The following is an 18,260-nucleotide window of genomic DNA, read 5'->3' on the forward strand; positions in this document are numbered from 1 at the left end:
TAGGTTGATCTTGTATCTTGGATTTTACTGAATTTGTTTATCAGTTCTAATAGTTTTTTGGTGAAGTCTTTAGGTTTTTCCAAATATAAGATTATACCATCTGGAAACAAGGATAATTTAACTGTTTATTGTCCAACTTGAATGCCCTTCATTTCTTTCTCTTTTCTGATTGCTATAGCTAGGACGTCCAGTGCTATGTTGAATAACAGTGGTGACAGTGGGCATCCTTGTTGTCTTCCAGATCTTAGAGGAAAGCCTTTCCGTTTTTCCCAATTCAGTATGATACCAGCTTTGCATCTGTCATAGAGGGATTTTTATTATGGTGAGGTATGTACCTTCTATACCACATTTGTTGAGGGTTTTTATCATGAAGGGATGTTCGGTTTTATCAAATGCTTTTTCAGAATGAATCAAAATGATTGTTATGATTTTTGTCCTTCATTCTGTTGATATGGTGTATCACCTTGATCCAGAGTTGAGTATATTGAACCATCCTTGCATCCCAAGGATAAGTCTCACTTGGTCATGATAAATGACCTTTTCAATGTATTGTTGGATTTGGATTGTTAGTATTTTATTGAAAATTTTTGCATCAGTATTCATCAGAGATATTGGCCTGTAGTTTTCTTTTTTTGATGTGTTTTTATCTGGTTTTGGTATCAGGATAATACTGACCTCATAGAATGAGTTTGGAAGTATTCCCTCCTCCTCTATTTTTTGGAATAGTTTCAGTAGGATTGCTGCTTTGTTCTTCTTTAAATGTTTGGTAGAAATCAGCAGTATAGCCATGAAGTCCTGGGCGTTTCTTTACTGGGAGATGTTTTAGTATGTCTTCAATCTCATTACTTGTTACTGGTCTTTTCAAGTTTTGGATTTCTTCATGGTTCAATTTGGTAGGCTGTATACGCCAAGGAATTTATTCATTTCCTGTAAGTTTTCCAGTTTATTGGCATATAGTTGCTCATAGTAGCCACTACTGACCCTTTGAATTTCTGCAATATCAGTTGTAGTGCTTCCTTTTTCATATCTGATTTTATTTATCCAGGTCCTCACCCTTTTTTTTCTTTGTTAATCTGGCTAATGGTTTGCTGATTTTGTTTATCTTAGAAAAATCCTTTTTGTTTCATTGACTTTTTTGTATTGTTTTCTTCATTTCAATTTCATTTATTTCTGCTTTGATCTTTATTATTTCTTTTCTCCTATTATTTTTGGGTTCAGTTTGCACTTGCTTTTCTAATTCTTTAAGATGCATTGTTAGGTTATTTATTTGAAGGTTTTTTTTTTTCTTTTTTGATGTAGGCACTTACAGCTGTAAACTTTCCTCTTAGTACTGCTTTTGCTGTATCCCATAGGTTTTAGCATGTTGTGTTTCCATTATCATTTCTTTTCCAAAACATTTTTCAATTTTCATGTTAATTTTTTCATTGACCCACTGATCATTCAAGAGCATATTGTTTAATTTTCATTGAGTTTGTATAGTTTCCAAAATTCCTCTTGTTGATTTCTAGTTTTATTCCATTGTTGTCAGAGAAGATGCTTGATATTGTTTGGATTTTTGTAAATGTTTTAAGACTTGTTTTATGACCTAACATATGGTCTATCCTTGAAAATGATCCATGTGCTGAGAAAAAGAATGCATATTCTGTAGCCTTTGGTTGAAATGTTCTATAAATATATATTAGATTAATTTGTTGTATAGTGCTGATTAAGTCCAACATTTTTGTTGAGTTTCTGTCTGGGACATCTGTCCAATATTGAAAGTGGAGTGTTGAAATCTCCAACTATTACTGTATTGGGGTCTATATCTCTCTTTAGCACTAATAATATTTTCTTTATATAGCTGTGTGCTCCAGAGTTGGGTGCGTATATATTTAAAATTGTTATATACTATTACTGGGTTGATTCCTTTATCATTATATAGTGACCTTCTTCGTCTCTTCTCAGAGTAATTGTTTTCAAGTCTATTTTGTCTGATATAACTACTCCTGTTCATGTTTTATTTCAATTGGCACAGAATACCTTTTTACATCCCTTTATTTTCAGTCTATGTGTATCTTTATAGGTGAAGTGTGTTTCCTGTGGGCAACAGATCATAGAGTCTTATATTTTCATCCATCTAGCCACTCTGTGTCTTTTAATCACAGAGTTTAGTTCACTTGTATTTAATGTTATTATTTACTTGTAGAAACTTACTCCTGCCATTTTGTTATTTGTTTTATGGTTGTTTGGGGGTTTGCACTCTCTTCTTTTCTTCCTTCCTGTCTTCCTTTTAGTGAAGATAATTTTTTCTTGTGCTTTAACTTCTTGCTTGTTTCTGTTGTGTTTTTTGATTTGAGGTTGTCATGAGAGTAGCAAATACTGTCTTGTAACTCATTATTTTAAACTGATGACAACTTAACACTGATTGCGTAAACAAACTCTACAGAAAGACAACACTACACTTTATCACCTCACTTTTTAATTTTTGTTGTTCCTTATGTCTTATTTTACTGTTTATATCTTGAAAGGTTTTTGTAGTACCACTTTTGATTGGTTCATCATTTAGTCCTTCTACTTAAGAGTAATCTACACATCACCATTACAGTGTTATCATAGTCTGTTTCTCTGTGTACCTACTATTACCAGTGTGTATTTTTACCTTCAGATGATTTCTTCTTGCTCATTAATATCCTTTTCTTTAAGATTGAAAAACTCCCTTTAGTATTTATTGTAAGACAGGTCTGGTGTTGATGAAGTTCCTCAGCTTTTGTTTGTCTGGGAAAGTCTTTATTTCTCCTTCATGCTTGAAGAATATTTCCACCAGATATACTATTCTAGCATAAAAGTTCTTTTCCTTCAGCACTTTAAATATGTATTGCCACCCTCTCCTGGCCAGTCAGGCTTCCACTGAAAAGTGTGCTGCCAGATGTATTGGAGTTCCATTGAATGTTATTTGTTACTTTTTTCTTGCTGCATTTAGGATTCTGTCTTTGTCCTTGACTCTTGAGAGTTTGATTATTAGATGCCTTGAGGTAGTCTTCTTTCAGTTAATCTGCTTAGTGCTCCATAACCTTCTTGTACTTGAATGTTGGTGTCTTTCTCCAGGTTTGAGAGGTTTTTCTGTTATTATTCGTTTGAACAAACTTTTTACCCTTAGCTGTTTTTCTACCTCTTCTTTAAAACCAATATCTCTGAGATTTGCCCTTTGCAGGCTATTTTCTAGATCTTATAGGTGTGCTATGTTGTTTTCATTTTGTTTTGTTTTTCTTTTGTCTCTTCTGATTGTGTATTTTCAATAGGCTGTCTTCAAGCTCACTGATTCTTTCCTCTGCTTGATCAATTCTGCTATTAAGTGACTCTGATGCATTCTTCAGTATGTCAATTGCATTTTTCAACTCTAGAATTTCTGCTTGATTCTTTCTCATTATTTCAATGTCTTTGTAAAATTAATCTGATAGAATTTGGAATTCCTTATCTGTGTTAATCTTGAATTTCTTTGAGTTTCCTCAAAATGGCCATTTTGAGTTCTCTGTCTGAAAGGTCACACATCCTTATTTCTCTAGGATTGGTCCCTGGTGCCTTATTTAGTTCATTTGGTGAGGTCGTTTTCCTGGATCATCTTGATGCTTGTAGATGCTCATCTGTGTCTGCGCATAGAACAGTTAGATATTTATTACAGCCTTTGCAGTCTGGGCTTGTTTATGCTGGTCCTTGAGAAGGCTTTTCAGATATTTGAAGATGCTTGGTTCCCAAGCCCAATATCACTGTGGTTCTTGCAGACTCATAGAGGTACCATCTTGGTGGTCTTGGAGAAGATCTAGAAGAAGTCTCTGGATTAATAGGCAGAGATTCTTGTTCATTTCCCTTAGTTTCTCCCAAACAAACAGAGTCTCTTTCTCTGTGCTGAGCTGCCTGGAACTGGGATTATGATGATTCAAACACCCCTATGGCCACTATAACTGGGACTGTACTGGGTCAGGCCTAAAGACTCAGTCAGCACAACACTGAGTCTTGTCCAAGGCCCACTATAACCACTACCTGGCTACCACTTATGTTCACTCAAGGCGCTAGGCCACTACAATCAGAAAGTGGCAAAGCCAGCCAGGTTTGTGTCCTTCCCTTCAGAGTAGCAAGTTCCTCCAGGCCCCAGGAAGGTCCAGATATGGTGTCTGGGAGCCAAGAATTAGAGTGAAAAACATTATGAATTTGCCTGATGTTCTGTTCTACTGTGGCTAAGCTGATACTAAAACCATACTACAAAGTACTTCCTGCTCTTCCTTCTCCTTTCCACAGGGAGAAGAGCCTCTCCCTCTGAGCATCACCACCAGCAGCCCTTGGCAGGGTTCTGCCAGGCCACTGGCAATGTTCACTTAAAACCAAGGGTTCTTCTGTCAGCTTGTGGTGAATGCCTCCAGGCCGGCAATTCACCCTCTGCACAGTGGGTTCCCCTCTGACCAAGAGAAGTTCCAGAAATGCTGTTCAAGAGCCTAGGCCTGGAATTAGAGATCCCAAGGGCCTGCTTATTGCTCTACCCCACTGTGACCAAGCTGGTACATAAGGTGCAAGACAGAGTCCCCTTTACTTTTCCCTATGCTTTTCTCAAACAGGAGTCTTTCACCATAGTCACGACTGCTGGGAATGTGCTGGGTCACACATGTAGTAAGCACATCCCAAGTGCCCAAGGCTCACAGCATGCTCCCTGGCTATCATTGATGGTTATTCAGGGCCCAAGAGCACTTTAATCAGCAGGTGATGAATCCTTCCAAGACTGGATCTTTCTCTTTAAGACAATGGGTTCCCTTTTGTCCCAGAGTGTGTCAAGAAATGTTCTCCAGGAGCTAGTGCCTAGAATGGGGGCCTCATGACTCTGCCTGGTGCCCTGTCCTACTATGGCTGAGCCGGTATCCAAGATGCAACACAATGTCCTCTTTACTCTTTACTCTTCTCCCTTTAAACAGAAGGAAGGAGACACTTTCATTGCTGTGAGTTGCACTTCCTGGGATTAGGGAAGGAGTGGCGCAAGCAATCCTTTAGCTGCTCTGGCTAATGTCTCCCTAGGTCACATGCCACCCTAGTGTACTGGCTCTAATCCCAACCCAGCACTAGGAGTTGCCTAAGAATTGCAGTCCTTGTGTGCTAGACTGTCTTTCAAGTTTACCACGGACCTTAGAGCATGTTGGCCCATGGTGGCGAGATTTAACAAGAAACTCGAGCACTAACTGATAACATGCATGACTTCCCCTTGGCCAAGTCTGGTCCAAATGCTCCCTCCATGTGTGAGCAAAGGCTAAGCCCGGCATGGATTTGCTCTGTGCTATGACAGGGTAGCACTGAGTTCAATATAAAGTCCCCCAGTCACTGTGCTCTCCCTCCCCCACATACACAGACCCTCTGCACTGCATGGCCACTGCCGGGAGATAGGGGAAAGGGGGCATTGGTGATTCAAGATTGTCTCTCCAACCCTCCTCAACGCCATTTTCATTAACTTTTATGAAGATAAAACGAGGTACTGTGATTGCTCACCTGATTTTTTGTTTTTCTGATGGTACTTTTCTGTATGCAGATAGTTGTTAAAATTTGGTCTTCCTGCAGGGGGTACAAATGGTGTAGACTTCTATTCTGCCATTTTGCTTTGCCCTCATAATTTTTAACTACAGTCTCAAAAACGCTTTCAAGTATTATTTACATAGATATTAAAATTTCCCTGTGAGTTACCATATGTTTATTCTTCAGACAAACAGGCAGTGTAATGAAGATAATTGAGAAAGTGAAAACTGGAATAGAAGGAGGTAGTCAGAATCAGATCATGTACTTTTTCACTAGTATTTGTTGAATACTTGCTGTTGGCAAGACACTGAGCATATCGCAGTGGATAAAATGGAACCTAAATTTCATGAAGCTTATTGTTTAATGAAAAAGAGAGATATTACATAAATGTCTTTTCTATGCAAAAAATACATGCTTACAAACTGTGCTGTGTACTATGAAAAAACGAGGAAAGCTACTAAGAGAAGTCTTAATGTCGACTTCATTTAGATTGGGACTTGTCAGTGAAATCTTCTCTGAAGATATGACAGAATAAATTATCTTCAGATTTATCCAGGTGAAGATTTGGAGTAGAAACATTTCAGGGGGAGAAACCATATATAGGAAGATACTGAGGTAGAAAAGTGCTTGGTGAGTTTCAGGGAAAGGTTCATGTGACTAAAATTCAGTGAAGGATTGAGGGTGGTGCAAGATGAGGCTAGACAAAGAAGCAAGGATCATATGCAGTGCTTGTGATCATGCTAAGAATTTTGTAATTTAAATGCAAAGGGAAATCAGGAAAGGATTTTGAGTAGACAGCCATAAAATCATATTTGTATCTTTTAAATATTACTTTGCAGGAAATGTATTGGAAGGAAGCAAGAGAGGGAATGGAATTCTATGCCAAAAGGCAATGGGATAAGATGGTAGATTCGACTAGAGTGATGGTAATGATAGAATTGAAGAAAAGTAGCTAAATTTAAGATATATACAAGAGATAGTACTGATAGGACATGGCAGTGGACTAGATTTAGAAAAGAGGAAACAGCAGGTGTCAAAACTATCTTTCAACACAGCAACTTGTTTGTTGATGGTTGATGGTGTCATTTAATGACATGGAGAAACCCTGGAGAAAGAGAATATCTGGTAGGGCTGAGATGTGGAAATCATGAGTTCAACTATTGAGACTATTAATTCCACTTGTGTTCCAAATATTTCATTTACATTTCGTAGTTACATAGCCATATTCCTCAGTGTTTCTGAACCATGTCCTCCACTAGAAAACTCTTAACATAGATTCCAGAGTTCCTGGATCTACTTTCAATCAAGGATCAATGAAAAGACTAATTAGAATTAACTCTTAAGGTAGACTTTTTGCTGCAGATTAAACAACAATATGTGCTTAATCACAAATTGAACAATCTGGAGGAGAGTAATCAGCCAAAAACTTAGCATGATGGCTAAAGCTTTTAAAACATGACAGCCTGCCTTCCAGATCACACTACCTGCAATCTTAGCCCAAACTTTTCTATACAATAACATTTCAGGTGTTCTCTCTGGTGATGAATGCAAATTTGGGAGCAACTGTATGTTACCTTTTTCAAAAATGAATTTAAAAGTGGCCCTCTACTAACTGAATGACTCATGAGCTGGAAGCACTTGGCAGTGGCTGAGCATATTCGGAGGAATCAGAAGAGAAGCAGGCTTAGGAAGGGGTCGTGGGGTAGAAGTCAGAGTTCACCACAGAAGCCTCATGAGAAGAATCCCAAAATCTGCAGTGAAAGTAGAAAATACAGTCTGTCTCTTTTAGTGGAAAATAAGTGGCCTGGTAGTTTCATAATTTCCACATTATAGTTGAGTGGTAGGATCATGGCATCTAAAAACAATAGAGGCAGTGTAGTAATGACAACCGTAATTTTAAAAATTCATTAAATGTGTATCATGTTTCCAGAACTATACTAACTGCCTTTCAAAATTACCTCTGAACCACTTTGAGTTAATGCCCTTATGATTAGCATTTTAGAGAACAGGAAACAAGGCTTAGAGCTCATAGGTTGTTTGCCAAAGGCCACGCAGTTGGTAAATGAGAGCACGAACAGCCAGATATGTCTGATTCCAGAAGCGATGTTTTCTGCTACTATGCCACACTGCACCAGCACACAAATAAAAGATGAAATTAAAAAGCCCCATTTAGTTGGGTGTGCTGGTGTTCACTTGTAGTCCTAACTATTGTAGGAGGATTGCTTGAGCCCAGGAGGTTGAGGCTACAGTAAGCTATGATCACCACCACCGTACACCAGCCTGGGAAACAGGGTGACACCCCGTCTCAATAAATTAATTAATTAATTAGAAATCACAGTAGTTCTTTAGTGTTAAAGCTAGGGAAAAAAAGTAAAAACTGTATATACATTCGTTGCCAAATATTTTTAAATCCAAAATAAGGGAAGTGTCTCTGCTATGCTGGGCCATCCTTTCATGCCATGTGGGTCCTTAAGACACAGCTGACTACTCGCAGGTATTGAAAACTACCTTGAGCTTTTGAACAGCATAATTTCTTACAAATTTGCAGATACTGGAATTTTATAACATAGCTCCCATCATTGTGAATTTATTCCTTGGTTCTTCCTATACTCTTCGAAAAGTTGTTAACCTCCTCAGCACCACACAGCATTTCCATGTAACAAACCTGCACATGCACCCCCTGTATGTAAAAGCTGAAATTTAAAATAATAGTATTTAATAACCACTACAGAAATAATAAAGTTACTTCAGCACATTTTTTAAAGTTGTTAACCTATAATTCATTTTTTAATGTTTATGGTATAAATTCATTTTTCTTCATCTGGTCTTTACCACCATACCCCTAGCCTTCAACCACTTTAGTTGAGCACAAATTATGTGTTGATAAGGGATGTCTAGTGGGGAAAAATTACTTTAGTTTGAGTTTTTAAAAACCAGTAGGAAAAAAGCAATGAAATATTTCAATTCAATTTTTAGTAGAGTTCTAAATATGATGGTTATGTAGTTATGGTAATTTCTGTAAATGATGCAAATAAAATGAAGAATATGAAACTTTCCCTCCCACCTTTCAGAAACACAGGAATGGTCCACTCAACCTCCAATACCACCCATCCTCTTTCTCACAGCAGTAAGATGGTGGCTTCCGTTTTTGGCATCCTCAACTACAGCTGACTGAACTGAGTTTTGAACAATAAACAGAGTTTACAAGATAAGAAAAGGGCATTCCAATTGAGGAAAACAGTCTGTACAGTATGCAGCAGTGACATGTAGGAAATCATCAGAAATTGGGGTGATGAGTGCTGATAGGAGATGAGACTATATAGGTAGGTTGGGACCAAATTTTGAGGGCCTTTTATGCCATATGCAGGAATTTGAACAAGTGTTTAGGTAATCGTAAACCATTGGCAAGCTGTTTTCCTTCTGCATTCAGGCACTTCATATACTTTCTTCCCCTCCTGTTATTGTTTAGGTTTAAAAACAAAGCTAACCATATCTCTAACTTTTTCCATATCAGTCGGCTGCATATTTCTGCAATTTAAACCATTTAGCAGCCTGATACTATGATTCTGTGTATGTGAAATTGTTATTTGGCGTGAAGACAGTCATTAATTTAAAAGAACCCCTTTGAGTGGAATTTTTGAAGATTTTTTTCCAAGCAATTGAAAAATATAAACGGAAAATAAAAAATAATTTTGGAGGAAAAGAACACCTGTCAACTACTGAAGCCATGGGTGTTCTATTTGTAAAGGACACATTTCATTTTGTGTTCCTGTGTAATTTTCCTCTATGCCTTTTTTTTAACTAGAGTCATTTTATGCACAAGAGCTTGACTTCAGATCAACTAAGTTCCCAGAATATCTGGCTGTTTGAGTACCTTCAGCTTTCACTGTAAGGACTTCTACTTCAAAAAAAAAAAAAAAATTACTCTGTTGAATTTTACATTATCCAATCAAAAGTGTGTGCTTCTCTGAAGGCACGGAACATTGTTACTACTGGCCCACATGCTGAGGGGACAACAGAAATGTGGCAAACTTGGTAGAAACTGTACAGCAGACAAAATAAAATCTTACCAGCAGCCTAATGAACTTGGAATGTGTTCTGTTCCTCTAATAAATATTGGTTTTATTTTGTGGGAAGTGCTTAGTTTTGTTTGCAATAAGTGTCTAACATTTAACTTGTTGACGTTATGGGCAATAGGAAAAAAGGTGGCTACAACAAGGATGCGCAAAATGGAGGCTCTTTCAAATTATTCATTAAAATCACTAGTTCTGTCTCACCACCCCTCAAACACAGATGCATCAACATAAAGACTGGTGAAATGGCTAACAGGCTTCATGACGTCTAGAGGTGTTAATACTTACCACTTTAATTTTACCACACAATTAAGTAATGATGCATTTAAACATATATATTTATAGTACATTTGAAAATCTTAGTGTAAGAATAGGATCAAGATAAATCTTTACATGCTCTAATTAACATTTGCTTGGTCTTAGGAGCACGGCATTCCGACGGACATGGGCTACGCTGTGGCCCCTCACCATTCAGGCGTCTACCCTGTACATGTTCAGCTTTACGAGGCATGGAAGAAGGTCTGGAATATTAAAATCACCAGCACTGAAGAATATCCACATCTGAAACCAGCTAGATACCGGAGGGGTTTTATCCACAAAAACATCATGGTGAGCTTCCTCCGGTATGCATAGGGTACAACTAATTCTGCCAGATTTACATTCCTCACTTGAAGAAAGAAAAAAACAAATGCTAGAAGCATAAATGTAGGAAAATCTCCATGCTGCAGGAAGCATACTTGTCATATGTAAGCAGAAGATGTTTTAATTAAAATCACTTCTTTTCAATTCTTCAAATATAACTGAAAAAGGTTTCATTACTGACATTGCCACTGGTAAGCAGGCACTGATGTGAAAATACTAAAAAAAATTACATTTAACTTGCAGATAATTTTTAGTAGACATCACTTCTTCAAAATGTTATTCAGTATGAAAAACTAACACCAACTCCGTCTATATTAACCATGCTGCTCTTTGACAAGCCAGTCAAACTGTGTTCTTCTATTTACCATGCCAGGCTAAAAACAGAACTCAACCATTTGCAGCCAGAAGCCACATGTGAAGCCCTGCAAAATCATTAACATATAATAATACAGAGTAAAAATGACAGGTGATGTTAATTAAATCATTTGCATACACCATCTAATTCTATCCTGGGCTTCTCTGTTTTGTTTTTTACAATTTCAGCAAATGTATATTGTCAAAATATGCTACTACCTCCAAAAGTAAGTAATTAAATCCTAATTTATTCCCAAATCAGAGAATCCTAAGAAAGTCCTGGTAAAGCTAGGAATGGGCCTCCTAATTTAGAATCACACACTGGGAAGAAACACCACAGAAGAACACTATGTGATGAGCCACCGCAACACTCTGTTGAACTGATATGTCTGAAGAGATGTCTACCCTCTAGAATTAGGTTATAACTGATTTCTTTTCAGACAGTTTTTCAATGTCTGCAAAAATTACAGAATGGATAGACATACAGCTTAGATAATCTCCCATCTTGACTTTTCCCTCAATAAAAACTGTTGTAAATGTTAGACGGGGACATAATGGCCACATTTTATCCCAATCTGCCCTTCCTCTGTACTGAAAATGAACTTACTATGGCTCAAGCTGCCAGAATTCTGACCAGAGGGAGTTTAGAAGACCTGGGTTATATTTTTTTATTTCTCCTGAAAACACATTTTATCCATATTATAAATGCATGAATCCTGAGGTAATCAAGGCTCTAACAGCTTTCCTGTTTTGATGGAACTGTCCCTGTGGGTCTGCTTTTGCAGCAATCTGTGGAAACCTTCTATATTTGGCTTGTGGGCTCTTGGATGACAGTTTCCAAGTAGGAAATGTTCAGCAGACAGTAGATTACACAATAAGCGAGAGAAAACAGGGCTAGGAGCCCATTCAAATAGAGAAGCAAGTAGAGATCACAGGAGCCAATATGCCCTCCTAGGGACAGAATGCATCTAGAAATAGGGAACTGAGGAGTGAACTTTAGATCACATTCTTATTTTGTTGTATGAGAGCAATTTTTTTCTGATGATCCATTCCCAAATCCAACTCAAAAGGACTCATTAATCTTCCCTTCAAACCAGCTATTGATTGTGCTATTATCCTTAATTCAGTTCTGTAATTCAAACATCATTCTATCCCCCCACCACCACTTCCAATCAGTGTCTATATTTCATCAATAATTCCTTTATATCTTTTTTATTTTCTTTCCCACTGCCACCATCTTAATTTACTTCCTTGACTTTCATGTGTTAACTCTGGTGCTGCTTCCTACTTTATCTATTTACAGGTTCCATCCACCACCTCACTGCAGTCTATCCCATAGTGCCAACCTTTTAATCTTTCTAAAATGCTGTCTTCATCCTGGCCTTCCTAACCTTGATTAGTTCCAGTTCCATATCCCCTAATGTGCCCTTCAGGTACCTGAAAACCATCTGGACTGTCTACCTTTCTATTTCCTATTTCCCTGTAGCTGAAACACACTCACTCCAACCAAACTCCATAATAGTATTGCTGTTACCATGCCTGTGTCATTCTTTCCACCTTGAGAGACTTTCTGGCCACTGTCGACCTATTTCTATTCCTTTTATTCTTCAATATCAAGTCCCATATCTTAAATAATTGAAAACAAAGCACCTTAGTATATAGCAACTCAATACCTAACTCATACCTACAGGGATCTTATTCTCCTCTGAATTCCTACAACACATCATTTTGTATTTTCATCAGGAATGTAAACACCAATTACACTTTAAGGTGTTTGAGCCCTAACCAAAGTCTCTGGACCCCTAGTTTTATTGCATTTTCAACTGAGTCATTTTCCTTCAGTCAAGACTTGATGGAAACCAGCACTCTATACTCTAATCCCTGGTTGTTGAATATGACTCTCTAGAAAGAACCAGTATATTAGTCCATTCTCACATTGCTATGAGGAAATATCCAAGACTAGGTAATTTATAAAGGAAAGAGGTTTAATGGACTCACAGTTCAGTATGGCTGGGGAGACCTCAGGAAACTTACAATCATGGTGGAAGGCAAAGGGGAAGCAAAGCACGTTCTTCACAAGGCAGCAGGAAGGAGAAGTGCAGAGCAAATGGGGAAGAGCCCCTTATAAAATCATCAGGTCTCGTGAGAACTCACTCGCTATCACAAGAACAGCACGTGGGAAATTGTCCCCATGATTCATTTACCTCCACCTGGTCTCTCCCTTGACATATGAGTATTATGGGGATTACAATTTAAGATGAGATTTGGGTGAGGACACAAACCCTAACCATATCAGCCAGAGACCTCTAAGAAATTAGACTACACATTCTCTCTACTTACTGATTTTAATGGAAATGCCCATTGGTAGAGACTATCATTAATCTTGCTGTAAACCCTCTAAGTGGTCTTTATTGATATCCCCCCAGAAGTATTTGTTGGCAGTTGCTCCTGATTGAGCCTTAGGTACAGGATATTGGCTTCAGTTCCCATTGGCCAAGATTCTTGTTGACCATGGCTTTCATAATCAACTCCATTATTTTCAGCAGCAATAAGGTTCCCAGAGGTTCATCGGCATCTCAAAGTTTGACTTTGATACTGATACATTCCCAGAACCAATTCTAGGGGGCAGTCCACAGCAGAATGCCTAAAAATGTTTCTCATCCTTTCTGTAGCATAAGAAAGCTGTTTCAAGGAACATGCCCATCATTCAGTGCCACTGCATTTATGGAGCAAGGCAGTGGAATATGACCCTTACCACACTCCTGATCATCTCCTTAGCCTCCTGTGGTGGTCCACTGACTCCCCTAGGGCTCTCTATGGGGTTCATACTCTCAGCAGGAGTAGTGCTCCTGCAGTTGCAGGGTAAAGCCTGCCACTTCCTCTTCACTGCATTGAAATTCAAACAATTTGAGAAATAGAAAAAATTCAAACATCTTTTTGCTTCTCTCTTCATTTTGCATAGAATCAGCTAGGCAATCAAGTCCCAAAGATGGCTCTGTATATATCCTATAATTTTCCAAGCAAAATACTCAAACTGAACCCTAGAAGTGATTCAGTCATAGTCATACACTTTTAAAATGTTAAATGGCGTTTAACACATGTTAGCATTTTATTATTTAGCTTTTGAGTCTTTCTCATTACCCCAATATAGCTTAAATCCTTCAAGAGTAGAAAACATATCTTTCTGCTCTCTCACATGGACTGGCATGGAACTAGCATATGGATCTAGCATTCTAGCATAAAACTAACTCCAGGCAACATATTAACATAGAGTCCATAGCTAGTTCCACTAGCACTTAACTAACTATTCTGTGGGCTAGCATAGAGTTTGGAATAAATATTTGTAAAATAAATGAATGAATGCTATATAAAGCATTTATTTATTCCAAATGTTTTCCAAATTCAAAATTTCATTTTTAATTTCCAAATATTACATTTATAATAGTTGTTAGGAAATAAATTTAATTCCGTTAGAATGCATTTGTATTTAGTTGTTTTTTGTTATTGTTTTTGTGTATAGATAGGATCATGAGGATGCATAATGCTTTTAAACATAGACATCGTCAGAGCTAATATTTTGTGCTTAAACAGAAGTTTTGTAACTATTTTATTAAGATAAAATAGCTTCTAAGGATATAACTTCTACCAACTTACCAACATAAATAGGATGTATAGAGTTTTGATTTATGCAGATATACTGATTGAGCTGTCTGTCCAAGGACTAGATTATACAATAGATTGTATTATATAACCAGTATTATATAATACTGTCCAAGGGCTAGATGAAAATTTATTTTAATACACCTTCAAACTAAAATAAATAAATAAATAAATAAATAAATAAATAAATAAATAAAACTAGTGTATTTCTACAGGGTTGCAAAACATGTGAGGTCCTGGACAGGTAGTATTTTGAAAGCACTTACTGAACCAAATGTGCTTTAAGAGTAAAGACATAAAACATGAAGATTGATTTACTTAGGACAATAAGCAGAAGACCTGCCCCTATATGATTTTGTAGCACTTGTAGCTCTCTGAAGTATACTCGTTAATGTTCTGCTACTTCAAATGTATAGTGACAAACACAGGTCACCATGAAGTCATTGTAACATATTCTGCTTAAGGCTTTACCATCTTGCACAAAAGGCTGTAAAATTTGAAAAATCTTATCACAAGTGTATATAATTGAAGCAGATAATATATATACAAAGGATGAAGAGAAGATCTTTTACTAAATGACCTTTTATCATTTTGTTGCTACACTTTCTAAAAGTAACAAGCCAAGTGGATAATCTCTTTCTTACTGTAGGAACTGGCAGGCTTCACACTTAGAATCTGAGGTAATTACTATAGCCTGCAGTAGTCCTTTCAGACGAGAACAGATACTATGATTTGTGTCTCAAATATTCATTCTAATTTAAAATGTCATTCCCTAAGAAGCACATTGAGTTGATAATTGACTTCATTTTCTAATGCATGGCAGAATTTGGCAGAAACTATTTTCTTAAAATTCTTGCCTATTAGGATTACAGTATAGTGTGACAATCCAATACTTTTTTAAAGTCTCATTTTTACTTCTTTTTTTTTAATCTCTTAAGATGCTAGAACCTACTAGGCCTCATAATAGAAGTACTCACTTTGATATTTAAAACAGACAAGTAGCTAAAATAACACAACACCCATTTTAGTTTTAAAATATTTCTTCAACTTTCTTCACTATTCCTTCCATATTAGCATCACCTTCTCTTGCCTAGAGTATGATAGATTGTCCAGGCACTAGTTAGACCTGAATAATTCACTAGCTTGTGCATCATCTTCCATGAGCAAAAAGCTAAGTTTCAACAAATTGATTGAAAAAAAAGCTTTTCCTTACTTTTTTCATTTTTCCTTCAGGTTCTCCCAAGACAAACCTGTGGGCTTTTCACTCACACCATTTTCTACAAAGAATATCCAGGGGGTCCTAAAGAGCTGGATAAGAGTATCCAAGGAGGAGAACTTTTCTTCACTGTCGTCCTCAACCCTGTAAGTACTTTATTCTCCAAATAAATAGTGAAAAATAATAGGGCTGGCAAAAATTACCCTGGCAAAGAGGCTAGGGATTGGGCCGTCATCAGCCAAGCCAATATGAAGTTCTAGCTCTGAAACAGTAGTAAAAACGAAATGGAACCACATCTAGAAATGGGGACAAACCAATTCTACAAGTAGCAGTAACATGAGGAACTCACGGCAGAACCAGGGAAGTGCTCCAGAGGATCCTCCTCTGCATTGGAAAGTGATCAGAAGCTTTTATGGAGAATAAAATTTTTCACCTGTAAAACTCTCCTATTTCCACTGGGAACCAGTTTTGTTGTTGTTGTTGTTGTTGTTGTTTTTATTTTTTATTTTTTTTTCCATTTAGGCAACAGTTACCTCTATTATTCTTTTTTATTTTACTATTTGAAGTTAATGTAGATGCAAAAGGGTAGAGGAATTAGGTAAGCAAATAGAGTCATATTTCCTACTTCATGTTAGATCTTGTCTTGCTAGGTCATAGGCTGAAGCAGAGCAGGCCTATTTAACGGGCTACTCTTTTACTTCTTCATACTTGTGTGTCAGCTCCACAATGAACCATTTGCATATATTTCTGCTTGAGGCAAGTATTAGAAACTTGTGTAGAGAAAGAACAAATGGAAGTAAGCTGTATAAGGAAAAGAAGAGATTTTATTTCCCTTTTGAAAATCACTATCATAAAAAGTAAAGCTAAGTTTATTTATCAGAAGATGTATGGGTTTGCCCCTGGCATTGGCAATACTCAAGATGAAAAAAAAAGTGATTATTTCCAAATGTAAAAAAAATTATCAGTAAAAAAAGTTGGATACAATTGGGATAAATTGAATAAAATTTGCAAAACCCCTTCTCTTGATCTTAGTTTTATAGTCCCTGCAAATAAAATTGCAGATAGTGTTCACCATCTACTTGTATTCGAGGAGATTTATTGTGTTTAATTCTGCTTGTATTCATCTACTATACCTATGTTTTAACTCCTAGAAAATGAGATAGAAGAAAGAGTAACTCATCTTTGGACAAACCCTGCTTGTGTATTCAAAAATGGGGATAGTTTAGAGGAGTGTGATATTTGGACTTTTGGAAGTTTATCAACCTTCAGATCCCAAAAATACAAAGAACTCTGGTTTGAACATCAGAAATATAACAACTCCTCTAACTTACCTATTTTCACAAATGGAAGTATTTTGAGTCTCCTTATACAGCTTTCTTCTCTTTTTTCTCATTTCAACCAGTACAGTAATACACAGTAAAAGAGAGTTAAACCAATGCCTGGTTATGAACTGAAGAAGCAGTTAAAACACTCTTAAAATGCTAACATTTTCACCAATAATTTTAAGCACTTTAATCTATCATCTGTAAAATTCTGATGTTTCACGTTTACTTTCATCATAGAGCAACAGGAGTATTAACAAATAATCATGAACTTCTTAAAAGTTCACAGTAGGATTTTATCTCCGATTTCTAAATCAAATGAGTTTCATTTAGCATGGAAGAAATTCAAAGTTAAATCATTCATGTACAATGAATTTATACTAAGAATTTCATCCATTTTGTGATAAGAAATATTATACTTTTTATTCATTTAAAAACCAAATTATTGTCTTTGTTTTTAAAAACCTTACAGTAAAGTTTATGTTAATCTTGGACATTAACTGGACTAACTGAGCAAATTCTTTAACAAACCTCCCTACTTTTCAGGCCTTTATCAATGATATTTGGCAATTTTATATCTTGAGGAGGAGACTCATAGGAATAAAGGTGGCGGGGTGGGAAGCCGCACAAAACTTGTTCTTTCCTGATTCAGAAAACTTTCAGTAGACAATTATTTTCAGAAAAAAGTCCCTAGACTCAAAATAAATGGCAAACCTTGTCAGATACCACAAGATAAACAAGGAATCCAAAGCTAACGTTATCTGGCACACCAACTCTAACATTGGAAGCAATTCTACTCACCTGGAGACAAGAGGTTAAGAAGCCCACATCTGGATTCAGCCCACGTCTAGCCAGAGGGAGAACTGCTATCATTAGTTAGTGATATCTGTCTTGGAGAACAGAGTAAGGAGTAGTGGCATGTTTCCCATGAATTCTCCATCCTGAAATTAAGTGCTTGGATACAGTTTGTATTGAAACTAAGGAAGATCCAGATGAAGTAAGACATGCTAGTAATTTAGCAAATGACATTTTTTATTAGGCCAGGATGAAAATGAGAAAACCTTGATGGAATCAAAGTATACATTAGCTGCAGGAAAGTCATGAATTTTAATTATAGTGGATTTGAAAGATAGTCATTGTAAGTTTAATACCCCAGGCCTCAATTAGAAGTACCATTTTCTGAGAATGCCAAGTGAGGTTATCATTTACTACAAAAAGGTAGATGTGTATTGGAAACATGGCACTTAAATACATTCATATACATTTGAGCTGAAAATGAAAATATAAACAGGGCTTTAGTGAATGAGGGTTTAAAATTTTTACCATATGTCAACATAATATCAAGGTGCTATAATAAGTTACCAGTAATGGGGTGAGAAAGGGTTACAATAAGGTACCCCTCAGAGTTAAACTGGAAAGATCACAGCAAAGGTAAAAAATTCTTAAACAGAATAACTCTCCGGCCTG

The 18,260-nt window shown here is 36.8% G+C and overlaps 1 protein-coding gene across 1 annotated transcript in view; it reads left to right on the forward strand.

Annotated features, from left to right (window-relative positions):
• Window positions 1-18,260, forward strand: part of NDST3 (N-deacetylase and N-sulfotransferase 3) — a 223,764-nt gene that overhangs the window by 95,334 nt on the left and 110,170 nt on the right. The window contains exons 5-6 of the mRNA XM_010364853.2: window positions 10,023-10,208; window positions 15,489-15,617. Of these exons, the coding sequence (XP_010363155.1) occupies window positions 10,023-10,208; window positions 15,489-15,617 (315 nt within the window). The remainder of the gene's footprint in view (window positions 1-10,022; window positions 10,209-15,488; window positions 15,618-18,260) is intronic.

The sequence above is a fragment of the Rhinopithecus roxellana genome, chromosome 2, assembly GCF_007565055.1.
Source record: "Rhinopithecus roxellana isolate Shanxi Qingling chromosome 2, ASM756505v1, whole genome shotgun sequence".
Classification (NCBI taxonomy): domain Eukaryota; kingdom Metazoa; phylum Chordata; class Mammalia; order Primates; family Cercopithecidae; genus Rhinopithecus; species Rhinopithecus roxellana.